The 18,687-nt window shown below is 30.9% G+C and overlaps 1 protein-coding gene and 1 non-coding gene across 5 annotated transcripts; one reads left to right on the top strand and one right to left on the bottom strand.

The window, feature by feature from the left end:
• The first annotated feature begins 9,120 nt into the window (after positions 1 to 9,120).
• On the top strand, positions 9,121 to 9,192 carry TRNAC-GCA (transfer RNA cysteine (anticodon GCA)). The gene has a single exon. It is a non-coding gene; the product is annotated as a tRNA-Cys (tRNA).
• Positions 9,193 to 11,587: 2,395 nt separating this feature from the next.
• LOC114260045 (sucrose-phosphatase 2-like) lies at positions 11,588 to 18,362 on the bottom strand. Of its 4 annotated transcripts, none has more exons than XM_082899032.1 (10): positions 18,034 to 18,336; positions 17,819 to 17,858; positions 16,840 to 16,922; positions 16,456 to 16,755; positions 16,183 to 16,284; positions 15,805 to 15,999; positions 15,402 to 15,692; positions 14,245 to 14,431; positions 11,985 to 12,031; positions 11,588 to 11,899 (listed from the first exon to the last, which is right to left on the bottom strand). In XM_082899032.1, the coding sequence occupies exons 3-10, from the start codon at positions 16,897 to 16,899 to the stop codon at positions 11,807 to 11,809; spliced, it is 1,275 nt and encodes a 424-aa protein (XP_082755158.1). In that variant the 5' UTR covers positions 16,900 to 16,922; positions 17,819 to 17,858; positions 18,034 to 18,336; the 3' UTR covers positions 11,588 to 11,806. The 4 variants fall into 4 exon arrangements, with proteins under 4 accessions (XP_082755158.1, XP_082755160.1, XP_082755159.1 ...); XM_082899034.1 differs by having other exon boundaries at positions 17,812 to 17,858; positions 18,034 to 18,112; XM_082899033.1 differs by lacking the exon at positions 17,819 to 17,858 and having other exon boundaries at positions 18,065 to 18,362.
• Positions 18,363 to 18,687: the final 325 nt, after the last annotated feature.

The raw sequence follows: 18,687 nt of genomic DNA, 5'->3' as shown, positions 1-18,687 counted from the left end.
ATTTCAATTAATAATTTAAATAATTTTATTATTATATAAGTGAACAGTGAGAAATTTCACTTTTTCAATTAATTCTATTAAATAAAAAATTTCTGATAGGAGGATATTTATAATTTTCCAAACCATAGGGAACAATTCGTATTTTAAGCAAACCTCAAGAGGTGTATTTGTAATTTACCCTTTATTATATGTTTAATTTTTTTCATTTATCTATTTTAATCTATCTGTCCAAATTTTGTTATCTATTTTTTTTTTTTTTTTTTTTTGTCTGTTCAAATTTTTGTGTTTAAAATACACCAAGCCACAATCTGTTCAAATTACAGATTTCTTCAACAAGAGATCTAAACAAATAAAAAATAAAAAAGAACTGATTTGTTTAAATATTTCAATTGGTTTTCATCAACATCAACAACAACAACTACTACAAAAAAAACAAAACAAAACAAAACAAAAAAGATAGAGAGAGAAGAGAGATATGTTCACCTTTCTAATCTCTCTCTCTCTCTCAGTTAAATTGTTACTATCTGTTGACTTTTTAGACCAATTTGTTTCTCCATCTTTCTAAACATATCTGTCGACTTTACATTAAAAAAAAATTCCTAAAAATCAAATAAACACAAATAGGTAACTTTTTTTTTTTTTTTTGTCACAACACAAACAAATATCTATATTATCAGATCGATGGATAAAAAAAAATGATCAGATCTATGAATCAAAAATAATAATAATAATAATAATAATAATAATAATAATCAGATATTGAACTTGTAACCCTTATAGATCTAGATACAGATTTGCTACAGACTCCTAGTGGGGAACGCCACCTCACTGGGGGTCGACCCCCAGTGGGGGTCCGAAGCATTTTTCGATCTAGATATGGGCTACCTAAACCTCTTATTCTCCAAGCACAACCCTCAATAGTGGCACATCTTCGATCTCATCACTGTTTCCTCTCTCACCGCCTCGAGCCGTCAGTCCCTCCCCCGCTCCATAGCAGATCCGTAGTAAAATAGATCTAAAATGATTTTAGAGAAAAAGGAAGTAGATAATAGCATGCGCATCGTGGAATCGACGGTCGAAAAACAAACATCTAGTGGTGATAGGGAAGACGAGGCACTGAGATCAGCCGTCGCAACTGGATCTAATCTTGATTATTGAAGAACAGGCAACGATATAAGGAACGATAGAGACGATTTGAGGGATGAAAATTCCAGATCTGAGGCAGTAACGGAGGGTAGAGTTAGTTGACGAAGGCGTTCCAGGGAAGGAGGAGAGAAAATGGCTCTATTGCAGTGGTGGCAGCGGTGATGTAAACAATGAAGAAGATGAGAGAGATGAAGGAACGAGGGTGGCGATCGACGACGATGGAGGTGGTTGTGAGTAACGAGACCGCAATGAGGGGAGAAGAGAACCAAAGACGAGAGTCTAGATCAGCGACGGAGGTGGTGGTGTCGACAGCAATGGAAGTGAAGCGAAAAGAAAAGAGAAAGAAGATGAATAGGAGGAAAGAAATGAGGAATGATTGAGACCCCACAAGACCCTCACAAATCTGAACCACTTATCATGTGGACTTCACGCATACATGATTGAGCCCCACACATACATAGAGGGCCAGGACCACTTTGGGGGTGTGGGGGTCATCCCAAATGAGGTCCTAAACATTTCGCGAAAAAGAGAGAGGCGGTTGTTTAGGTTAGGGTATGGTTTGGAACAAAGATATATATATATATATATATATATATGGATAATTTGGTCATTTTACAGGAAGTTATCCATGAGTACTGCTATTAGCACCTCATTAATTATTTTGGACCTCTATTTCTTTGGATCCCTACTTATAAATTTTAAAATCCTTAAATTTCTTTTCTCCTCTCAAATAATATCAGAATATTTTTGTGAAAATATTTCACCCATTCAATTGAATACATACCTCCACACCCTAAAAAGCCTCTCTCCACAAAACTCTAACAAAACCCACGAAGGTGATTACTATTTCATCTCTACACACTTGTTCATAGGGTGCCTCTATTTACACACTACACTTCATCTCAAGGCACACCATTACTCGAGGCACACCTTTAATAATTTGATAAATAAGAAATTTGCTCAATACGCACCACAATCTTCTATCTTTACCCTTACTCACACACCTCACCCACAATCTTAAATCTTCCATTTCCTTAAAAAAATTTATTACATCTTTATCCTCCTAGTCAATTACATTTTTAACCTTCACACAAATTTCTTAATCCACACAACCCTTCCCCACCAGCCCTAACCCTAACCGTCGCCACCGCCCGCTTGCTACCCTTCACCGTCGTAGCCATTATTAGCTTCGGTCGCACCTCCTCCACCATCCCTAGCTTTGGTGACCCACTCCCTGCCATCCCATTCTCCTCCCTCTCAACTTTAATCCTAAACCCTAACATCTCCTCACTGTCGCCACTGCAAAGCTAGCGTTGTCCCCCTGAATCCCCTTTAGTCGGTGCCTCTTCTCTGCAAATCCCCGTTCCACTACTATACCTTCCCCCATTGCAGCTCATCTCTCCTCCTATTTCCAACCATAGCCCCTTCTTCTTCTTTTTCTTCTTCTTCTCTTCAAACCCTAGATCTGGAACTGTAGATCGAATGATGGAGTGGAGGAGCTAAGTCACACTGTGGTGGGGATCTAAATGATGGGTAGCGGTAGAGAGTGGCCAACGGGGTTAGAGAGGAGTGACGGGGGTAAAAGAGATAGAAGTTATAATGTTAGTAGTGAAGGAAAGAGTAACACGAATTGCTGCTATGGCAGGGGCACAAATGGATTGAGGATGGAAACAAAAAAAATGATGGTGTCGGTCGGAGGGTAGCGGTGGCAGAAAGAGGTAGGATGGCTGACGGCAACGGTTGATGGCAGCGACGGCGGCTGCGGGGTAGAGTTAGGGTTAGGGGTAGAGTTAGGGTTATGGTTAGAGAAGATGAGGATATTTGGGGAATATTTGAAAATTGATAGTGTGTATTGAATGAAAAATATAAAATCAAAATTGGATATGGTGTGCAATGAGTCATTGATATGTATTACGTAAGGTGTATATCATAGCCCTTTGTCCTTTGTGGTGATTTGCATTAGGTTAATGTTGTAATAAAAAACAAACTAATTAAAAGTATGGCTTGAGATGGAAGGTGGTATATAAATAAAGGCACCTTTGTTCATGACTTGAGAAAATAAATGTTCGATTACTTGTTTCCGAACAAATAAACAATGTTCAGACCTGCGTTCTCAAAATTCAGTGATATGTTCAGGAGTTCAGTCTCGAAAAAATGATGAATAATTTTTATTATATTTGCCATTTTTTAAAGAAACCTACCCATATAAGGCCAATCTACTTTGAGTTAAGAACACCATCAAAGTTATGAACCTCCTCTGAACTTTTATTATTATACTCTTCTCATCTCATGGAGTTATGATTGCCGGAAAAACTTCTACTCATTATCATTACTGGAGAAATATAGGTAATCAAATAGTTGCCACCGTTACTGCCGGAACATTGTTGCCAAAGGGTTTTCAAGATTTTAAGAGTGGGCAAGTTTTGAATGTGGGATTTGGGAAAGATAGATGGATGGTGATGGAGATGGTGCTCTCATAAATCCTAACTCATGATGTAGTAGATGTGTGGGCTTAATTGTGAGATGGGATGTTCCAAAATTATTGATGTCCTTTTTAGTAATTTCATTTTAGATTGTTATTGTAATAAAAAAATACTAAAAAATTGGAGGTCCAAAATAGTTGATAGAATGCTAATAGTAGCACTCTTTTCTTTATGGATAAAGTATTTTGGAGTGTGGACTTCTAGATAAAGAAAATTCAAAATTCGATTTATAAACCGAGTGCCTTTTTAATTTAAAATTTCTTTCTATGGTTTTTGAATTTGAAATAGAAATATATTGATAATAGATAGAATTTTTGTCATTACTGACATTAGTTCCCCCTAAACTGGAACTACATTAAAATTTAAAATTAATAATTTATAATTGATATATTAATTTAAAATTTCTCTCAATTGCTTTTAAATTCAAAATAAAGATATACTGATAGACATATAACAGATAGAATTTTGGTGGTAATTAGCATTGCTTTTCTCATAACTCAAACCATTAATTTATTAATTAATTAATTCATAATCAATTAACTAATGAATTATAAATATAAGAGGGGGTAGAAAAAGGAATTGCAGAAGAAACAAATTTAGTTAGTAGCCAATTTTTAAAGTGTGTATAGAAGATGTACCCATGCGTACAATTTGTATCCTCATTATTAGTAATTAAATTTTAAAGGGCAAATTACAATTCACCCTCTCAACTATTATTTTGTATTTTTTTTAATAATGTTAGAAACTCTAAAAATTTTATAAAATTTTTATCAAATGTTTCACATAGGTGTGGGACCTACACAATGTGGGTTCTATGTGAGTCTCACATTCATGTGAGACATTTGGTAAAAATTTTGGAGTCTCTACATTTTTGATTTTTTTTTTCCCACATTTAACTAAACATGGTAATACATAGTGGGTGTTTGGAAAGTTGCTATTTTAGTTTTTGACTATTTTAGTAAGCTAAAATTTTTGTGTTTGAAAAAATACTTGGATTTTTTTTATAATTGGATGTGATATTTGCGAAAGAAAAAATAAAATGATTATGAATTTAATATGACATTTTGTCTTATTGGCTATTTTAGTCTATTTTGTCATTTTGTAAATTTTAGCTCAAAAAGCCAAAAAAAGCATTTGCCAAACACACCCATAATACTCTTCATTTGTTAATTTTCTTTTAATTTGGACCTTAATGACAAAAATACATTTTCAATTAGAATAATGTTAGGGATATAAAGTATTCTACCAAATAAATAACCAAATATCTCACATCCTTTCAATTATATGGGCAAATTATAGTTTACCCGTTGAGCTATTACTCTTTCAACTAAGAAATGTTACATTTTATCACCTAAAACTATCAATTATATTAATTTAACCTTCTATTAAGGATATGTTACAAATATGGATGGAAAATTAGCAAATGACTTACATATGATATATCAAATTTTGTGAACTGCTTAAAAAGACTTTTTATTCTTCTTTTTTCATTCTTTCCTCTCTTTCCCCTCTTTCCCTCATTTGTTTTACACATGTTAACAATCATAACTAGCTATGCTATGGCTACTGCTGCTGCTACCTTGAGTAGAAAAAGTGAAGGGAAAAAAAAAGAAGGAATAATGTCATTTTAGACATTTTATAATATTGGAGATATCATCTGCAAAGCATGTCAATTTTTTAACTATATACATTACAAATCTTCAACAGAAAGCTTACATTAATACAAATTTATAGTTCTAAGTGGCAAAATATAGCATTTTTCAATTGAGGAAGTAAAATAATATCGAATGAGATAGTTCAAAAGAGTAAAATGTGATTATCCTATAGCTTTCGTTATAAAGATCCAGATCAAAAAAATTAGAAAATTTTTTATCCATATATAAAATTCATATATATATTTAAAATAAAATAAAAAAACACACATGAATGATGTGGCAGTAGTATTATTGTAAATATAAGTCATCTTTATGGGTGTTTTATTTTTAATTGAAAGGTCACCATTAACACATAATTATATATGAAAATTTTGTATAAAAATTTTATTTGTATCATCACTCAAAAATTAGTATATGAGAGAAATTAAATGTTACAATTTTTAATTTAAAGGAATAAAATGATACATTATAAACAATTAAGGGGGTAAAGTATAACTTACCCAATTTTAAAATATGAATTACAGTCGTTAATCATAATTTGCATCCTTGTAAAGGGATGTCCATCGAACTTGAAAAATATTTATACCATTAAATAGATCATTAATTCATAATAGTTAGAAAATTAATAAATTCTATTAATCAATCAATCAAGCCCACCAAGAAAAACCCAACAACCAATACTAATCACATACAACTCCTATAATGGTGGAGAAGTTTTTTTTTAAAAAAAGAATCGCAATATACAAAAATTAAAACCAAAAAAAAAAGTCAAAGTCCAAAGAAAATCCAAAAAATAAAAAATAAAAAATCACCCAAGCGAAAAGAAAAACATAAAAAGTCAAACCAACCTTAAAAAGAAAACACCAAAAAAAAAAAAAAAAAATCAAATCAAAACATTAATTAAAAACTCATAATCTAAAAAACATTAATCAACACCAAAGGAACCCTAAAAACATTAATTGGGCCGTAAATAAAAATCACTTTGATCATAATTAAAATCACTACAATGGAGTGTTTTGAAAATATAGTTAAAAATTACTTTTTAACTCTTTTTAATTTTTTTGTGAAAGGGAAAAATTAGATAAAAACTGAGAAATAATTTTTAATCTACTTCCCAAAATAAGCCAATGTATCGTAGCTATCCACCATTGGCCCTGTTTGGTAGGGCTTATTTCCAGCTTATTTCAGCTTTTAGCTTAATTTAAGTTATTTTGATGTGTTTGGTTCAACTTAACAATACAACTTATGACTTTTTGTAAGTCAAAAATCAACTTATTCTTTGAGTGGGAGAGGAGAAGTTTAATTTATAAGTAAAAAATCAGCTTATCTTCACAGTTATAAACTATAAGTTGTTAAGGTATAAGGTATAATCACTTTCTCACAGCTCTACCAAACGGGGTCATTTTATGATAGAATCAAACAATATACATGACGTAATTAATTTTGATTTGAAAATATGTTGACTTCACCATTACCATAACTTATAAATTAGAATTATGTTTCAGATTTCAAATAAATTACTAAATTTTTTATCAAATCTTTCGTATGAGTGTGAAATTCACACACATATAATTTATGTGAATCTCACACCTATGTGAGAGATTTGATATAAAATTTAATAATTTATTTGAGATCCATAATATTTTTTTCCAAACTAACGCAACAATGGCTCATAACTAACATAAATTTGAATAATAACTTGGATATAATATACATTATATATATATATATATTGTGGCATGACCATTTTCTATATATGTATTCCAACTTTGCAATTTTAAGACAAATTTCACTTCATCCTTTGAGATTTGATTCATGTGTAAATTACTTTTCTATCATTTGAAAATAATTATATAATTTTTTTGTAATTTGTGAACTAAAATAGACAAATAGGTAGCGTTTGATAATGTTTATGTTTTTTTGTTTGTATTCACAAAAATTTTATAAACTAGTTTTTTTTATTTTTAGAAAAACATAAACTACAAATGTGTTTGGTTTGAACAAAATATTTGAAAATTTTCAAAAATATAAACTAAAAAATATGTTTGTTCATGCCTAAAATATTTATATTTATTTTTTATTATTTATGACAATAGAATCATATACATTATAATTGGAAAAAAAATTAATTGAAAAAAAAATTAATTAAAAAAATTATTTCAAAAAAATTTATTGAAAAAAAAATTTATTTGAAAAAAAAATAATTAAAAAAAATAATTTGAAAAAAAAAATAATTGAAAAAAAAATTATCTGAAAAAAATTAATTTAAAAAAAAATGTGTTAGTCAAATTTTTAAATTTCTGTTTAAAAACTAACATAAACTAATTTTTTAAGTTTACGTTTTTTCCTCAAATTTATAAATTGAAACGTCTATTTATAAATCAAAAAAATTATCAAACAAGTTTTTATGATAGTTTTTAAAACTTTTGTAAATATAAACTGAAAATGAAATGATTACCAGGCCTATTTCCATCCAAGTTAATAGTAGGGTGCATGCAACTCGGGCGGGTTCGGTCGGATTTGGAGGTTATCCAAGTCCAATCCAAGTTGTGCTAAGACCTACACAGGCCCATCAAAGCCCAAATTGTAACCCGAGGTTACAGGCCCAAGCCTGAGTCAAGTTATACCCGAATTGCCCGAGTTACCCGAACTATAAATGATTTTTTTTTTTTTGCAGCTACATTGTTAAATTATTAAAATTTGACTTTATTTATATTTTTTTTTATAGAAATTCCTTAATACCATCAAAACAAATATTTTATATAATGTAAGAGAGATGTCGCTATAATAGTCTTTACAATTTATGAGTAAAAATAAAAATAAAAAGTAAGATTTTATGTTATTTGTATATATAATATATATTCAATATGATTTAATAATCTAAATTATTTTAATATCATGTAATGGCTAATAATTTTTATATATATTTAATATTTTTATATATCTATATATATATAATTCGGGTTTCAGGTTGCTTGGATTGTTTGACGTCTTTGCCCAAATTTAATTCAGGCTTCTGAATTTTTGCCTAAGTCTGTATCGAATTTAAAAATATCTTGTCTAAGAACTAAAAAAATTCAAACTAGGTTCAAATTATTCGAGTTGAGCCCGCCCAAGTTATACTCTTAGTTAATAGTAAATGTAAAACACGTCACGGGGTTATGTGTTAATTTGCAAATGTCAGGAGATAAACCACATATTGAGTAAATCACAACAAGGTTAAAATAAATTTTTCTTTTAAAAAAACTAATGAAAATATTTATGATTTACATAATGGAAATACTTATATGCCAGAATATTTTAAGTTTTTTTGTTTAAACTGTGAATGGACTAGACAATGCACTTCAATCCTATAAACACAACAAAATTATATGTTTATTTCGAAATGATAAGAGATTACGTAGACATGAACCAAACCATATGCCTTTAAAATGAAACATGCCATTGATTTTCCCTCGTACAATGACCATTTCAACAACAATGAAGTACCCTTACTATCTTGAAATTAGAATATCGTACAAATATCACTAAAAAATCATTAAAAATATCAATGCCAATCCACCCCTTCCAAGTATAATATGCTCTACAGTTTGTAATTTATAAAAATAAAAAAGGATATGAAGGAAGTACCCTTATTACAGTTTGAAATTAGAATCCTCTATAAATATTTTTTTTTTTTCCCTCTTTTCATTTTTTTTTTTTTTTGGTCCCTTTTATTCTGAGATTTGTGAACCATGTTTTTCAGTTTTCCTAGTCTATGGTCAACTTTATTGTGTGGAAAGAGACAATAAAGAAATTACTATTTATATATAATTTTGTGAGAGCTAATCCAAATTGGGTCCATAGCTCAGTGGTAGAGCATTCGACTGCAGATCAAGAGGTCACCGGTTCGATCCCGGTTGGGCCCTTTTACCCTTTTTTGTTTCAAAAAAAGCTTTTCACTTCATGTGACCTTTGAAATTGATAAATTCAAGGTTCCCAACTTCTCACTTCATATTTTTTCTAATTTTTTGTTTTTATTTTTAACTTTTCACTTCAGTTCATCTTTGAAATTGATAAATTCAAGGTTCCCAAATCACAAAGCAATGATAAAATGGGATTAAAACATTTGGGCCACTTTTGCATAGTTTGATTTTCTGCAATGGTCTTACTATATTTTTTTATCACAATAAAATACAAAATTTAATGACTTGAGTTAAAACTGAAATAAACAATGTCACTAAAATCATACATTATGAAACGACGTAGTTATACTTCAACTTTAAAAAGTAGAGTATTATTATCATAAAGAGATCTATTGCAGAAAATCATATAGCGAAGAAGCTGACACCATATCAATCACTTTGTGATTATATTTTCATCTGCATATTAGCGTAATAAATCAGGACCAAGTTTGATTGACAACTTGACATCTCTCATCATCCTAACAAAAGTTACCAGGCTCTTGGCAAACAATTCACATTCATTTCTCCTCTATACGTTCCTTTGTAGATATATTACATTCGTGTTTTATTCTATTTCAAAAAATAAGGGGACAAAATAGTTAATTTCCGATTAATATAAAGCTGCATGTTAAGAAAATAGTAAAGAAGAAGAAGAAGAAGAAAAAAAAAAAGAGTAGTGGTATATGCAATGGATGTGCTGCCAATTCCAAGTTTAGAATGGTTTTGTTTTCATTTTCTTCATTTTTTGTTTTAATTTTTGTATTTTTTAAAACAAGAAGGAAAAATTCAAAAAACACCTGTGACAACTCATCTCCTTTTGTTACATTGAATTACAAGTTAGAAGTTTACGAACGGACCTTTGAGTGTAAAGTTTCAACCAACACTTCACAAGGATTACTGGCCTCAAAATTACTTCCTCACATTGTTTCATCCACAACGAGGTGGATACCTCTTGACAACGTACAAAAAAACCAGTGCAGTTTGTGTTTGCAAATTAGTCATGATAAGCAAAAATGTCCGCAAGTCTCATCCATTTCGCCGAAAGGATCCGTTTATATTCAGAGGTAGAATAAAAGGATTAATAGTGAGAGGATTAAATAAAATTGTGTTTGTTTTGATGATAATTGTTAGTGTGAGGATTGTTAAATTATTATCCTATAAAAGAAATATAAAATATTAAAACAAATAAAATTATAATTTTTACTTAACAAAAAATACAAAAATATTAAACATTAATGTTCAAAAAAAAATGTCCAACATGTAAAAAAATATATATATATATGTATATATATGCTAAATTGGAAGACTAACTTATAATATCAACTCTCCCACCTCCATCTCAATCCCCTCTTTATATCCCATCCTAATCCGGAGCCCCATCTCAATCCCAATCCTCCTCCATCTCCCAAAACAAATAGGGCAAAGAGTTTACACTACTTTTTGCAGCAGCTTCAAATTTATTTATTATCACGAAGATGTTTCCTAATAACTACCTTCCATCCGTCTCAATTATAGTTTATATCAGTATTGAATATAATTTTAAGGTACAATATTTACATAATTAAAATCAAGTCCATTCATCTCGATTTCACGAATCAGAATGCAACAATAGCCATCCATTTCTTGTAATGCAAATTTAATTTAAATATATAATTACTAATATTTGATCATCTTAATTTTTTACGTAAATATTCTACTCAACGAGTCTTAAAAAGTGAACAATTTAAATTACCGAAATTGATCCCAAATGCCTTCTCAAGTTGAGATGGACAACTTGAGAAAAATCAAACCCTTCTTGCATACTCATGGATTTTACACCAAACCCATCAATCAAAATGCAACCTAAGATTAATTTAAAAAGAAGGAAAAAAAAGGGAAAAAAAAAAAAAGCCTGTTTAGTACAAATTCTTTTAAATTCATCTCTTCCCTAACTTTGAGATAATCAGCTCAGAAGTTATAAGAAGTTAAACCAAATACCCTAACACAAATTTTCAGGGAGAAAAAAAAAGATTTAAAGAAATAAAAAATTAGAAGCAGCTCCAACAAGCAGCACCAAACATGACTGAAGAAGAAAACCCATTTCGTTAACAAGTCATTTTAACAGAAGGGGGATTGAGTATTCTAAAAAACTCTTTCAAACTCAGCAATATACCATCATATAAATTGCTGTCATTCTATTAATTTCCCTGCAACAAAATGGACATATCAAGAGAGTAATATTCTCCAGAAAATAAGAATAATATGATGAAACCTAAGGCATCACTTAGTCACCAAACCTATTCCTTAGCAGTACAAATGGAGAATTATATATGGCACAAATTTCCATCTAAATAAATTGGAAATAAAACTAGAAATAAGATGATGCAAATCGTCTCATAAATCCTCTTCATAACAAGTATATTATTGTGACAAACAAGACATCTTAACTGAGTTTATGATAATATGTATATTGCAAATAGAAAATATAACTAGTAAATGTATTTTTTTACAATACATTTATTTTAATATAAGGAAAAAAAAAAAAACAAAAAAAAAAACACAAATACTGGTTTTCAGAGTGGGGGACTGCAAGCGCAATCTAATAGACCCAATCTTGATCTTTTGGTCCCGCTTCATCTAACCATGACTGGTGCATGTGCACCCAAGAAAACCCATCTATACCACTCAGATCCTGAAAGCAACAAAATGGACATATCAAGAAGATATAAGCACAGACCTCATAAGGATGGTTTCACCACAATAATCTCAAATCTTACCTTTGAACTCACTACAGTTGTCGCCACGCAACCACGCCGCTCTTCACCTACAAGAGTTGGAGTTTGTCAGAGAATGATACAAAGAACATAGGAGGAATATTGCACATTTTTCCTACTTTTGATGTAGTTTAGCCAGTTCCCTAAACAACAATGGCATAAAATAGATCCTTGCTTTTCCTTTTCTAATTCCTTCTATTTCTATTTCAATTAATGCAAAAAAAGATGCTCGTACATTGCGCCATTTTTTACTTGCACACATTTATATCACCATGATAATCTATACTATAATACTATTATATAAAGTGTACAGGTCATTTGATGTGAACACTTCGTCACGCTCTCTTGATTTTTCAAAAATGCTCACGACAGTTGATGAGTTTGAGAACCGCCATGTGAGAAAATCAAACTGATTCAACTGCACAAGTGTAGAACATCAAAGTTCAACCTACTTCGGAAGGCGGCCTGCCAAAATGAACAGGAAGACCACTTCCATTCGGATAGGTTACAGACATATTTTGCTCTCTTCTTTTTTTTTTTTCCTGGCCAAATAGATTCATTTTTGAATTTGCCACTATAATGTACTTGTATCTGTTTTTTTTTTTTTTTTTATAAAGATAATGTACTTATATCGTATGCCTCCATGGTAGTTTTTATAGACCCATTTTACGAAACTAGGTTTACTAATCTGGAATATCCCTACATGTACAAGTTAAAAGAAAACTGGCCCTGCTTATCTTGGACCAGCACAAATCATGAATCTGTCTCAAACACTATAACACAACCTAAATCATGAATCTCTAAACAAAAACCATCTGACCATGTCCCCAATTCTTAGGGATGCAATTTACAAACCACAAATGTGTCTCAAAATTTTTCTAAATGAATATATATATATATATACATAATATGAACAGCACAAACAATGTAATGGATACTTGAATATAGGAAAAAAACACAATGAACATTTTTTTCAATAAATAAATAAATAAAAATCTAGTCAAAAAGTAGGGTGAGAAGAAATATGCAAATACTTCATACTTGAAAAGCTTGATCTTCAATGTTTTGCAATTGTATATACTAATATCTGAAAAATTAAAATTAATCATATATTTCTTCTACAGAAAAAATTTCTTCTGTAATTTATCAAAAAATAAATCATAAAGCTATGGAGCACAAACACTTCAACTTAGCTATCATAGTTGTGTCTAACATGTGTCCAACACGGACACGCCAAGACATGTATCGAACATGCCCCATGGCGTGTCTGATTTTCTAATTAATTTTTCTTTGCAAGACATGCTGAGCTCTAGTCATGGACACACACTTCTCCAAAATACGGTCATCTTGCCATGAGCCGTAAAAACAGTCATCACAAATTCATAATCACCACTAATGTAAACTATACTTGCTTGTGTTAATCATTACTGTGGAGTATTCTCTCCCTTATTCTTTACTCAATACAAATAAATATCATTCTGTCCCTTAACTTCTACGTTAGTGTTTGATTGTTGAATTGTCATTCTAAATTAATTTATGATTGTTGAAATTGCTAATTATGTCACTTGTAATGATTATTAGGAAAACTTGTCTTCTACTTGTGATGCTAGCAGCAAACAAATCAATATTAAATAATTGTTTATAATTGATAAAATAGTATTTCTATATTGAATAAAATTTAATTTATAGATTGAGTTGTTTTTTCATATTGAATTAATTTTTCATTATTTTTAGTTATTCATAGATGAAACTTTGTAGATGTAATATTTATATACATAACAAATAAAAATATATTTTTTCTTATATCTATGTCGTGTCCATATTTGATTTTTTATAAATCGCCGTGTCCCATGTAGGTGTCCGTGCCTGTATCCATGTCTATTTCCATGTCCATGCTTCTTTCTTAAAATTATATATTAATACATCACCTTGTCATTTTTCATTAACATGTCATATCCAAGTACCCTGCTTGTGCCTGTGCTCCATAATTTCCTACCTTCTCATGAATACATTTGCTTATACATATGTACAAACCATACTTTGATATGACAGTGAAGAATGGCAATTCAATAGTTTGTGCCTCTTCATGAGAATAAGCAAATGTATAGACAGTGAAGAATTCTTCAAGCCATAGACAGTGAAGAATTTTGTACAAACCATACTTTGTTCATTCCATGTAGCGCATCAAAATTAAAAGTCTATACAAGGCAGGAACAAAGGAAAGCAAAGACAAATGGCAACTCGATAGTTAAAAATAACTCACCTGATGACTCCCACTTGTTGAACTTCACTAGCCATATGTTTGAACCAATCTCTGTACGTGAAATCTGATCCACCCATACCTGATATTGTTTCCCTTGTTTATCCCCATAGCAACTCCTCATTCCTTTTATGCAGTCATTAATAGATAGCTCGTTACCAGATGGATGTACAAAAACATAGGACGGAAACTGCAAGGACAAAATAGAAGCATACAAGGAAAACAAGTTAAAAAAATATAAATTAAAGGGGCAGAAGAAAATAGAAGCTTTGTCCAAATCAATGCAAAAATCTAAGAATAAAGTACTATTGAAAAGACAAAAATGGTTCAAAAGAAACATTTAACCTTGGATAAGCCAAATTAGAATAAGTTTCAGGTCATTCAAAACTACATTTCCTGGCCGATTTCAAAATTTTGAATTTGTGATATATTGGTTCACCAGTGATGAACCACCAAAAACAGATTCTGTCTAAAACAGGAATATGATGTGCATCCATGTGAATCAAACAAAGTGAAATAGAAATGTAAAATCAAAGTCCATGCACACAGACACACACAAAGATGCATAAACAATGCAAAGTTTGATACTTCGCCATGTGAAACTCATATTTGGTTTTACAAGCATTCCTTTAAATGTGAGCACAAGCACTTTATGTTTGTGTAAACATAGGCTAGAATATAGGCACATATATACATAAATACATTAGTACAGATGTATAAATGGACATGCATAGATAAGGTCTGAGAACTAAGTATTTATTAGGAAACTAACTTACAAGAAAAAGAAAGGGAAGTGTAAGATATTTTCAGGTCTTCAAAGGTAAATCTGTTATATACATATCAGCAGAAAAGTTAAACAAACAACCAAACTTCTTCCCTCTCTCTCTCTCTCTCTCTCTTGTTGATATAATAAATTCTATACAAAGCAAACAATCAAACACCAGAAATTTCCAAAAATATTCCTTGTTTTAACAAGGAGATCATAGCTTTCTTTATTTTTCACCTAAAAATCTTCGGGGGGCAAAAAAAAAATACAAAACAAAACAAAACAAAACAAAAAAACCTAACAATCCAGTAAAATCTAAAGGGTAAACATCAAGTATACACCTACTACAAGCATAATCAACTACAGAGTAAAGTTAACAAGGGATCAAACATACACTAGTTGCTCTCAGACCAGCCAAATAGATCTCGGAAAACTCCATTTCTGCATGCCTCCACCTCTCTAAAAACAAGTAAAAAGTTACTATGTCATGTCCAGGTTCAAATTTTTCGGAGATAGTCTCCAATGGGTTCGTTATATCTCTTGGAGATTTGCTTGGGCCAAGGTTAAAATGTCCAATGGCTTGTATGATTCCTGCTGCACACCTCTCAGTTGCATGGATTATGTTAGGGTTACCCTTAGCATTTTCAGCATGCCACTGCAATAATTCTTCCTGGGCATTGCTTACCTGCACAATGAAAAATGTTTAAAATAAATCAGTTAATCACATAAATAAACTAACAAATCCCCAATGTCATAATAAAGCAATAACATGGTGAAGAAGTAATCGAATCACCAACCATGACACCATATACATCTGGAATGCTGAATAATTCTGCATCATTTCCAGAGTCTCCACAAACAAGAGTGTTTTGGGGTAGTTTTCCTTCTGTCTTGAATTTTTTGTGCAAATAAGCAAGAGCTTGACCTTTGCCAGCACCTTGTGGCAATATATCCAAATCCATCCCTCCACTGTAAATTACTTTAACATCCAACTGACCAAAAGAAATGCAAAAGCTGAAATGAGAAGAAAAGGAAAAGAATCCTCCACATAAAAACAGTTGTAATAGCAACAAACACCTATTTTTTCTTCTCCACAAAATTTTTTTTTTTTTAAAAGAAAAAGAAAATAAAGACAATTGCTAAATAATGGTCAATTTCTAAAATGACAATCTTACCCCACGTTTTTCCAACTGCACAGAAAGAGCTTTCATTACTTCCAGAGCCTTGTCTTTCAGAACATAGAAGCTAACCTTGTGCAGTCGTTGCTCCGTTTCTGCCTGCATTACCCCAAAACCTTCAGCTATACAAAGATTCCAGATACAAAAACCATTTTCTCTACGGGTGTGTCATTTTCAATTCGTTTCAAGATTTAGCACACAACACAACCACCTAATGTTCACGCAGAGATAATCATCAACATACCAACTACTATAATCAACAAACTGTACCTGAAGAGTGAGTTCAGAAAACTTGCAGGATTCCTCTGTGACTATGTTCCTATCCCATTTCTGATTTAAGAATTCAACCCAACCTTCATCAGGCACCATTGAATTACCATATGTTATCTCAGTTCCCACGGACATTATGGTTATATCTGGGGTTAGCATTGGTTTCTCCTTCCTCAACTGCTTGTACAGTGTAGGAGACCTTCCAGTCGAGAACACAAGCAGAGAATCATGACGATAATGTGCTTCCCACAAAGCATTAAACCTAAGCAGAGAAAGGTTCTGAGGATCATGATGATCAACCTGCAAACAAACTTCCGCAATAAATCCAAGCAGCATAGAGAGTAAAATCAGGCTGATCAAGATACAGACAATTGTGATACCCACCATTGTATGGTCAAGATCTGAAACTATCATGAGACGTGCAGAACTCATGAGTCGATCCATATCGTTCTAATGTTACTTTAACCCTGTAAAACAACGAATTACTTTACACAAAAGGATTTATGAACCAAAAACAGTCACATACACTTATGATCACTAAATCATTTTTGATGCTTGAGTTGTTCACTAAGTGGACTCGATGACTGCCCGAAATATGTAATAGTTTAAGGCAACTAAACAACTCCCTAAAAACACTTGATCATCCATTGTCTTACTTATCCAAACTCTCTGCATTCCTGTCCATATGTTAAATATTTATAACCCTCAACATATCTCCAATCCTTTTATCAATTTTTTTTTATCAAATTCAAAATTGATGAAAAATTTGCTAGAAGTGTGCTCCAACCATTTCATCAAATATGTATCAAATCAAGGAAGGCATTTTTTTGTTCACCAAACCAAATTTCCAAGTCATATTTTTACTCAAATTTAATGAAATTTTAAAAATAGTAAGTATTGGAAATGGGTCTCTTTCATCAAAATTTGTTAAAATATTTTTTTAGGATAAGTTTGGAGTTGGAATATTATATATCATACCAAGCTTTTAACCAAATTTTCACTCAAATTTCATGAGAGAATAAAATAAAAAATAAAATAAAATAAAAAGTAGTAAGGAAATGGAATTCCAAATCTATAAATTTTGATTCGTCTCTTGGAAAACTCAATTCAAATGGACAATTTTTTTTATAAAAAAAAATACAAGCATGGATTTGTAAAGGGTAAGATGTTAATGAAGCCATGAACTGAACGTGCATCTAATCCACATTAACTAGAAGCAACAGAAGACAATCAAGAGATTCAGACTTGAATAATTATAAAATTTCATGAAACCCAATGCTTAAATCCTCGAAATCAAAGGAATGTCAAAGAAAATTCAATGTATAAATAAATTAAAATAAAAAGCAAACTACAAGCCTGATACTTTCTCAATCCTCAACATTCACAAGCAATTGTATCCAAATCTAAAGAAAACAAGTACAAAATTAAAAAAAAAAAAAACAAATTACTTGCGTGGAATCAAATTAAAATACCCAGATTTCACAACAAATATTTGAATTCCACGAAAAGAAAAAAAAAAAAAAGAAAAAAGAAGAAGAATCAAGTCCCACCAGACAAAAATAGGATTGAGAAACATACCAGGGAGAGAGAGAGAGAGAGGTTTTGTGACCTTTCAATCTGTTGAGGGGAGTGAGTGAGAGAGAGATAGAGGGTTGGAGTATCGGATCCAAATTCGTTGGCGCTTCTTTCGTGAAAGTGAAGAGAAAGGTTCGGACAAATTTTTCATATCAACACCACCACCCCCGACAAAAATTAAATTAAATTAAATTTATATAATTCCTCGACAAACAAAACATTTTCCTTATAGATATTTGTTTGGTTTAGTGTTTAGTTATAGTAGTAGTATTTTTTTTTTTTTTTTTTTTTGAGATAAATTGGACTGATGCTTCTTGATGTTTGGTTTAATTATATCTTATTTTGGAGGTTTTAAAAATTATATTTCTGCTCATGTGATTAATAGTCTTATTTTACAAACTTTTTTCTTACATAAAAAGCAACAATTTTTAATAAAAAAATATAAAAAATTACATTAAAAAAAAAGTAAAAGAAAGAAGAAAAAAAAAACCGAGGAAGTAAAGCAAAAGAAATTAAGAAAAAAGAGAGTGTATGAGTTTAATATCTTTATTCTATCTAAATAATTGCAATGACAAGGAATTAATATACTTTTCTAAATATCATGGGATAATATGTATTAAACTCAATTATTATTGGGTTAGTATAATTTTTAAATTT

Source organism: Camellia sinensis, chromosome 12 (assembly GCF_055761805.1).
Source record: "Camellia sinensis isolate YWXY chromosome 12, ASM5576180v1, whole genome shotgun sequence".
NCBI lineage: Eukaryota > Viridiplantae > Streptophyta > Magnoliopsida > Ericales > Theaceae > Camellia > Camellia sinensis.
This window is presented reverse-complemented; position numbering and strand designations above follow the sequence as displayed.

Excerpts from the sequence above, each read along its gene's own strand:
- LOC114260045 (XM_082899033.1), bottom strand. The coding sequence starts at position 16,899 with ATGGATCGACTCATGAGTTCTGCACGTCTCATGATAGTTTCAGATCTT. Across the intron at positions 16,756-16,839 it reads CAGATCTTGACCATACAATG|GTTGATCATCATGATCCTCA; the intron begins GTGGGTATCACA and ends GTTTGTTTGCAG. Across the intron at positions 16,285-16,455 it reads TTTCTGAACTCACTCTTCAG|GCAGAAACGGAGCAACGACT; the intron begins GTACAGTTTGTT and ends GGGGTAATGCAG.